Source organism: Anopheles darlingi, chromosome 2, assembly GCF_943734745.1.
Source record: "Anopheles darlingi chromosome 2, idAnoDarlMG_H_01, whole genome shotgun sequence".
Lineage (NCBI taxonomy): Eukaryota > Metazoa > Arthropoda > Insecta > Diptera > Culicidae > Anopheles > Anopheles darlingi.
Genome location: NC_064874.1, coordinates 47,522,889 through 47,531,902, shown reverse-complemented (window position 1 = coordinate 47,531,902; position 9,014 = coordinate 47,522,889). Strand labels below are relative to the sequence as shown.

General features: G+C 44.3%; 2 protein-coding genes across 5 annotated transcripts in view; both read right to left on the bottom strand.

Moving 5' to 3' along the window:
* Positions 1-9,014, bottom strand: part of LOC125948283 (transcription initiation factor TFIID subunit 1-like) — a 294,308-nt gene that overhangs the window by 78,859 nt on the left and 206,435 nt on the right. The window lies entirely within an intron of this gene.
* The window catches only part of LOC125948292 (uncharacterized), a 48,025-nt gene that overhangs the window by 26,853 nt on the left and 12,158 nt on the right, over positions 1-9,014 (bottom strand). For both annotated transcript variants that reach the window (XR_007468563.1, XM_049674226.1), the window contains exons 2-3: positions 8,622-8,642; positions 3,961-4,008 (exon numbers count right to left, since the gene is read on the bottom strand). Coding sequence is in view for 1 of the 2 variants with exons in the window: in XM_049674226.1 (XP_049530183.1) it covers positions 3,961-4,008; positions 8,622-8,642 (69 nt within the window). In the remaining variant the exon portion in view is untranslated. The remainder of the gene's footprint in view (positions 1-3,960; positions 4,009-8,621; positions 8,643-9,014) is intronic.

Genomic DNA, 9,014 nt, shown 5'->3' with positions numbered 1-9,014 from the left:
TTTGCCCCGCAGGAAACTGGTGCGTGGTGCGCGGATTTGCAAGAGTTTCGTTCGATCTCGACGTGGATCTCGACAAGCCGTAGCGGGCGGCCTTGAATCGACAATACCGATAAAATAGTAAAGTGATGGGAAATCGCGCGAGCAAGCGAGCGGACGCGGAGCTGGAGTTGGGAGCTCCTGGAGCTGTGCTAACACAGTGATGCCGGGCTGGTAGAAGTTTTGCGAACTGCGAGCTTCGAGTCGCAAAGTGTAGGAGTTAATTTCGACGCTTAGCCAGAGCATAAATACCGCTTCCGAGAAGCCGCTCGTCCAATATCGTCACGAAGCGCACGGGTAAACAGAGGATTATTACGCCGCAGCGTTGTGCCCCTGAAGGGGGAAGCGCTTTTTGGTAGCGATTCTCGCGCCAGCATTAGCAACTTAGGATAGTACGGCGACTGATGAGTGATGTGCCGAGGACTGATTACAATGGTTTCGGTGGTCCCTGGGTGGAACAGGGTTCATCGGAAACGCGTGACGTTCGCCATTTTGTTGGCGAGCTTAAGTAGCATTAGGGGTAGCAGTGCTGTTGTCAGGAAGGTTTATAAGAGTTTTCTGTGGCTCACGGAAGCCATCTCTAGGTGAATCAAATAATCTGCATGATTGAAAGTGTTCGTTTTGCAACGCGCTTTACGCGTTATTGATGAGTTTTGGAAGCTGCCTTATAACCGTTGCTTTTAAGAAGCTGTAACGGTAAGTACACGATTGTTTGGGGGAAGATAGTAGAAACACAAAAGTAGAAAGATTATATTAATTTAAGCGACAGAATATTACTGATCTTTTTACAAAAGTAATTGTAGTTCTCTTCAGATTCGCAATTGTATTTTAGTTTTGTTTTTGTTTCAGTTATGGATAACTTTCACAGCTGTTTTTTTTAGTCATAATTGACTGTACATACATGTTATTTTCGTGCAATGAAAGCTGCTTTATGCTAAAACATCGAAATTGTTCATCGAAAAGGTTTTTCAAAACTCAGTACCTTTTTCCTGTTTTCTGGGGTTTCCTGATTTCAAGCAATTGCTTATTTAATTTCGTTAACAATTATAACTTCTCTGTGACTCCTCCTCTGTGTCATCAACATCAATTTTCAATTATTTATCAGTCACATCATAATCATTGGCATCATCATTCATTAATTACGATTGTCAATATCATTGCCAATAATAAAATAATAGCCTATCGATCCTATCAGGTTTAGTCGCCGGATCGATTCGGTATCAATCGATGGGAAAGGTTAAATTGTTATCACTTTCAAACCACGGGCATCGATTCAACTCTACCCGAGATCATGTCTGTAACGTCCCAGCGCATGTTGTATCAACAACATCGAAAACTGCTTGTATTTGTATTAGAAATTCATAAAGTTATAGCTGAACATTCCAACATTTATCATCGCATAACTTTCGGGTCTTAGTACGCTGAATGTTGGTTTAACTTTTAACTAAATAAAAACTTTGGAAAGTAGAAGTAATTCAGTTTGAAGTAGCTGCATATTCCCAAATTAACAAGCAACATTGTTTGTAGAAGCCATCAACCAAAGACCTTTCCGCAAATCTAGTGAGAACGCATCAAAAAGCTTAATTCTTACTCCTTTATAAAGTGATACAGCTTCCGAAGAAGCGTTAATCGTGAGTATGTTTGAATTTTCCGATAACTCTTTCGCTACTACCCACCGCAGCGAGTATCGCATTCAACAACGCGATTGAGCGTACACGCCAAACACCGTGGGCATGTGTCGGACTCAAGCCACCCACCGTACCGTGCACAAACTAAATCCTTGCGAAGGCGTTCTGGGTACATGTCGCAAAACTTTGCGACAATCAAATTATACCATAAACACCTTCCACGCTCCGGCCTGTGGGAGTTCATGCTTCTCTCGGGGAAAACGCTAAACTCAATCTTCGCCGTTCCATGCGCTCGTGAGTTAGTGCTTCGTAGAGGCAAATGGATGGCTTTTTGTAAGCCGGTGGTCACGACGGTACACGGTACCGTTGCTTGTTGCTGTTAACCATCACTGGAAGGTTGCAAAACCACGAGAATGAACTGAGCCGCGTTGTGGCGAGTAAATGATAATAGATCGCTAGAGGTTGGGAGCGGTTTATCTGGGGGCGTTCTTTCGTCTTCGTCGCTGGCTGGTGTGCTGGTGTCTTACTTGTTGACTGAAGACTGTAAGTGTAGAAGAGATTGGTTTCACACCGACATCGACTTCGCACAAGTTTGTTCAGGCCGAAAAATGAAACTCCGCGAACAGAGAGCAGTTTGTGAATTAAGTTATCGGTCACGGACATGAGATATTCACCCGCACCCAAAACCGGACACCTCCACCTCGCCTGCAGTGGCAGTGACGCTCCATCATAACTTGCTTCCCGGCCTAGATGACAAAATTTCTGGGTGGAAGCGTAGATTTTGCTCGTTCAGGTGCGAATGGCAGATGATACCAGCAAAGTCAAGTCGACTTGGAGTGATGGATGCAAGCTGGCTGCAAGCCCAATGCAGAGCAGAATGCTGAAGGCAGAAAGCTGCTTCCTCACTGGAGATGATGAAGAACTGGTTTTGTCATTTTATCAATTTACGTATACCAGGGAATGGCGGGAAGTTGGTGGCGCAAATGGCGCATAATGGAGCATAGCAGATAGGGCAGGTCAGTCGGGTGGCCGATTGTGTTGCTTTTCGTTGAAGCGGAATGTCTTCTCGCCAGGCCTGTCATTGTACATTGCTGGTGGCATGCACGACGGGTAGCGAATGGGGTTTTCGCAATTTCGGAATGGAATGCAAGAAAAAGAGAGCAAGAGAGAGAGCTGTAGAGAGCTGATGGCATACGAATGTACACGCCCCGGCCCACGATTGTGACAACGTCTTGCACGATCTTGCGCCTGTTGCTGCTGGTAGCTGTTATTGATTAAATGTTATCCACACTGTAGAATGCATTTCACGGCAACGGCACTGGCACAATGGCGCTACGTGCTACAGAGCCATGCCCGTCAGCCAAAAGAATACGCAAGACGCGTCCAAGAGCGCACATATGTGCAACGGGCAAGACGGAAAGATGGTGTGGCGGGGGAGGGAGGACAACAAAACGTCAAGAATATCGTTGGAACGATTCATCACACGAAACAGTGTCACGGTTTTCGCGCACACTGCATACGGGCGCCAACTACGGATGAGCTGCTCGTCCTACGGGTTTTCCATTTTTAGCTTCAGCCAAAGGCAGCGTCGCCCTCATTCACATTCCGGGGAGAGCTTCCCGAGGCCTGGCGGGATGTTTCGCATACTCGGGGGCCATTCTTCTTCAGGATAAAAATGGTGATTGATGGAATTGCTTTCTGCTTACCAGCGCTGTGAGTGCTTCAGAGACACGGAGGCAGAAGCGGAGAAGAGATTTACGGTGACTTTACGCTGTACGGTTAGGACCCAGGGCGAACAGGGGAAAAGCTGACCGAGCACAGGTAGTGCAGGTCACCATGGTTGGCCTTCATGCACCGCCCATTACGGTACCGTCCATTGTTTGTCCCCGGTACACCGGGGGAAGAGGATTATAAAAATTAAAATGAAACATGTTGAAGAAGAACCGGTGTAGGAAGGCATGTTGTATCGTTGCTTTTGAAACGTTTTAAGAGATCCCAATAATTCATCTAAATAAACGGAATTTTCAAACGCTCCTCGCTGCGCCGACTGTCACGGTAACCACTGTAATGCTTAGTTCAGGGTTGACGACTGCCGGGGGCATAGTAATTCCACATGTTACGCTGGTATGTGCGGGTAGTTTCTTCTGCTCCTAGCCGGCTCCTGGGTAAAGTTATTTCAATAATGGATTGAGTTATGGTAGCGCGACGCTAGATTCCATAAAGTAAATGCAGTAAATGCACGGGGGGAACGTGATCTCTGGTGGTTGGGGGGGTGGAATGTAGACGTGATACTTACTTCGGTAGCGTAGCAGGTAGCCTCCTTTGATCTGCTTCCCGACCGTCGCTGCAAGAGACAGAAAGGCGAAGAAAAGCGATTAAAATAGTATTTGCAAGGACTATAATGTACAAGATGGTTTCTTCGTTTGCAATGCGTTGTCAGAGAAGGTGTAGGATGAATTCTTTTTCATTAACACCAAGTTTAACGTGGCTTGAGAGTGTTCCTAGTACACTTGAGCTGCGGCACTCTTGTTGGCTTTTTATTTATTTGGATTAACTTTCAAATAAATACTAGGCCCTCAATTCGAGTGAACTGACGCTGGAACGTTGCCAGTCCGGGGTACTCCCGAACCCATGGCCCCCCAAACGAATAATGCTAAAAGTCTCCGGACTTCGCTTGAAGATATACCCTCCCGAGTTGTGGGTTATTTGGAAGCGTTCTTATTGGCACTCTTCGCCACTAGAGTTCGCGATTATCATCATTGAATAAACTCAAACAAAGTGGCGCATCAAGACCGGTGAAAGTTGCGGTGGAAAACAAATGCCGTTGGTCGTTGTGCTGGGATGTGTTGTTCTTTGGCTTACGCTATTAAGCCGATGTGATCGTAAACCTGTTTTCGATATGCTGTTGTCGCAGAAACTCAAACATCTGTTTTAAGTCATTGCTGCGAGTTGGCAACCAGCTGCCGTTCGACTAAACGATGAGAGGGCGACTTGGGACTAATGGCCCGTTTGGTTATGTGGGGAATACGCTCTGAAAAGGCAAGTGAATCAACAGTACACATGTGCGTCACGACCGAATGTCGATGGAGGCGCATGGTCCCTTGTAATTTGAGCATTTAAAAGACAATTGATTTTAGCAAACAAGAGATAGGAGCGTTTACGAGGTGGAAATGATTCAGAAATCATACAGAATAGACAAAACATTGCGCCTTATTGTGAACCAATCGGTTGAAAGAAGATTGCTAGCTGTCACAATAAGAATAGGACAGAAGCCAGCGACAGACGGAAACGAATTTGATTCGTTAGCGAATGGAAATATGACGAGCCACAGTCAGCACAATGTCCACACCTACACGTACACTCTCCGCGGGCGGCGGGAGATGGGAAATGAAAAATGGGAATCCGTTACCGAGTCAGTAAATCACCAAAGCCACAAACAATCTCATTAAAGTTTGTACCTTCCCTTTAAGCCCCATCGGCTTTGGGACGCTGTCAGTGTTCCGCGGTCGCTGTCGCTGTCGCTGTGGCACAGAAGTAACAAGCGAAGATGACAAAAAGACCAAAACGAAAAAAAAACAACGACCGACGAGCGGCGACCGGCGACGAAAATAATAATAAAATAGACCGGTACCAAACGAAACAGAACACGTCAGCGACACGATAAAACGCCGAAGCGAAGCGCGCGCGCGGTGAAATGGCGTGTAATTTACGGTGCTGGCGCGGAACGAGAAAACAAAAGGATGTTGGAAGGAAAATGAGGGAGGGCTGGAAGGCAGGGGAAAAAAGCGCAAAACTACCTACGGGAAATCCGCCAACCGCGCCAAGAACGCCAAGTGCCAAGTGAAACTCCCGTGGTCAGCCTTGCTTGCCTCTGCTTCATCAGGACAGGTGGTAACGGTGGTAACGGTGGAGGTGGTGGTAACGCGGATTGGCGTAAAGGCCGACGGTCACCGGCCGTACGTCCGTTTTTAGGGACATATCGTTTCGTCACGCAGGCTTTATGGCTCTTGCGGCTCGCGGTACGCGATACCTTTCGTTTGATGGAGAGGTCGCTGACGCCTTTTCTTTTTTATTTTTTTTTATACGGATACCACGATACCCTTGCGCGATCTCCTTTCATCAGCCTGCGCTGGAGCTGGTTGGTCGGTTGCTGGACGTCTGTTTTGTAATGTTTTCATTACGTAAATCGCCATACGCTGGAGGGGGTGTTGGAATCATTGTGTTGTCTTCCGGTCGGTAGGCAGAATGGTTGTTGTGCGATTTTGATTAATTAGATTCACAAACCTTTCATGCATTTTTTTAGATCATCCCGTGACGTGATCAATTCCGTGTAGCGAACTCAACACACAGCACACAGATATCCGTTTCGTCAGTACATTAGGTAATCGTATAAAGGGCATTCCTTGGTACGATTAGACGGTAAGGGTCGTACGTGTGAGCTTAGCATCTTCGTTGCAATAACGTTTTATAAATACTTTTCTAAAATTATTAAACCAATACCAATATCATGTTGTGTCATAAACAGAGTTTAACTATAAGCTTAACAGCTTATTGTATGCTAAGCTTGTGATAGGTTTAAATATATAGCAACATAATGTTGTGTATGTGTGTGCATAATCTCCGGAACATCTGGACCAACCAGTGTGTATTTCGATACATGGGCGTTTTATGGTACGATGAGCAATCGTGCGCTGCGTAGAAGCCGAAATCCCTGCTTATAAAAAGAGGCCTGCGACTAATTCTAGTAAATGTAAATGTCAGAACAGCTCGGGTTGTGTTTGGAGCGAATTGACCCAATTTCTATGTGCGTTTTTGGGGCGGAACATGAAGATTGTTTTGTTTAAGACGATTGTTCGATTTAAAGGTCTATGTACCAAAAAAGAATCGTACTTTGTTATCAGGAGTTCAGATAATAGCAGCCGTCACTGCCCATGCGTAAAATTGTTAAAATCTAATGTTCCGATTTAGGTGTTATATGAAAGGTTATTATGATGCAAGAGAGATTGAACACCCGATTTCATTCGCGACGACAAAATCAACGTGTTTGACAATTTATTTTTAAAATGAATTTTAAAGAAAAAGTGAATTATTTTACCAGGTGTATAAGCTTAAAATTATTTTTTTTTGTTGAAAAAAAGAAAAGGCTGGTTGAGTAACTCCTAACTGCTGGGCAAGTATTTTTTGTGATTGGGTATCATCCTCATCCAAAAGAGCCTGCAAATCATGGTCCTCAACTTTTCTGGGTCGATTTTCACGCTTTTTGTCACTCAAGTCAAAATGGCCATCTTTGAATCGACGAAACCAATATCTGCAACTGAATTCTGCTAGTACACTGTCACCATAGGCCTCTGCAAGCATTTTATAAGACTCGGCAGCCGATTTCTTCAAATGGAAGCAAAACAGTATAACTTCCCGCATATGCTCTTTTTCTGGCACAAAACTTGACATGAATACGCAAGAAAAAATATTCGTTTTTGCGTGAAATAACTTATGATGAGCACTGATTTACGTTAACAGGTGTCTAACATATGCAAAAACACAAATGACAGCTCAATTTACTCGATAAATCCATCTAGAAGCAAACGCTAACTTTAAGCTTATACACCTGCTACATGAGAAAAAGCAAAAAAGGTTATGCTGATCTTGTATTTAATATGCGAACTAATATGCGGAAATAAATTGATTAGGAAAACTAGAACCGAATGTGTAGTGCGCTAAAACAAATACCGAAATAGAGGTTTCTGTTCGACGTAAAAAAAGAAAAGTTTTCTGAATGTAGTCTGGAGTGCGTATAGTTTGGGTCCTAGATACATTTGGAGCATGTTGAGCATCCTTTTATCTTCATTACTTCGTCGATAATATTCCAACAGACACGTTATATGAAACGTGATCGTCATAACTAACAACGGACTTGTTTGATGGTCCAAATTGCCCCTTGGATTACAATGAGATTTTCTTATAGTGAATAATGATGGTCGGTTCGATCGTGCGCTGACTAGGAATACGTCAATTTATACGTCATAGAACGGCATGTGAGGCTAGCCGTATCGATTCATTAAAATCGATTATTACCATATGAGTGCATCAGTAATGAAGAAGATCAAACCACATCGTATTCGAAATGGCTTTGTCGTTTTCATAAATGACAAAGTTATATCCTCGTGCTGTCGGGATTGTCGAAACGTTCAAAGCCTTCTCGGGCTACGTTCGCTGCAGTTTTCCTGTTCCATGTGGCACTTCCACAGCACAATAAATGCAATCTACCTAAATGAGCGTCACCATGATCATGGAATGCACTGATGCACTGGACGGCAGCACGGCAGCAACTATCCGTTACCGTTATACGTTGTACCTAGATGTGACTTTCACTCGAACGTAAACGAACTAGGTGCAATTTCGTTTATTGGGGAAAAAATTATTCTACCAAGAGCGGCGAGTGGTGGATGGTTGGCGGCAGCAGCAGGTAACGAACTGGAAGTTACGTAGGGAGGAAAAAAGGAAATAATCCAATTTGGACCGGTCCCTCGAAGGGTTTTTGGGAGAGAGAAAAAAAAACTATTTGCGATGCTTGGTGTGGCCCGCTCTCCAGCTGGTGGCAAATAGGGACCGACTCTATCCGAGACTGATGGAAAGCTCATCAACGGTAATTGCGTGTTTGTCTGTGTGAGTGTGTGTTAGCGCTTATTGCTTTAGCGGAGAAGGAAAAAGTACTCTAGTTTAGGTGGAAAGCATCCAGCTAGCCACTAACAGCTGTTTGTAAATATTCATCAGGCCCTAACTGCAGCAATATAGTGAGAATGGTGTAATAAAAAAAGTGAAATTTGTTTTATTCTTGAGCGACGTTGAAGAATGGTTTAAAATAATGATTTATAATGAATAAAAAATTTAGTTATTTTTATAAAACTTGTAATGTTCACAGTCCACGTTTTTCCATCAAAACGTGTTTTTAATACTTACAATTGCATGTTTTACAGGTAACTGAAAAGAGAAAAAGAATGATAGAAAGGTAAATATTAAATATTGCACCACAACATAATAAAGGAACGCTATGATGATGACGTCGTAAAAAGTGGTTCGTGAAATAGTTCTGCTCGCTCCCGTGTTGCCGGCACACATATGCGGTGCAACAAGGACAGCAGAAGGACGCTGGAAGATACAAATGTTCAGCAGCAATTCTCATAAAAATCAGGCCGGATTGTCGACGATGGTAATTAAATCTTCAAACTTTTGCCCAGAAACTGCTCGTTCGCCCTCGTGTCTGCTGTTCTGGTATTTCGTTCGTGCGGCCTTGCAATGGGCAGCCTGATGACGAGCGGTGCGGAATGGCGAAACCGGCCCCCTTCCACCAGG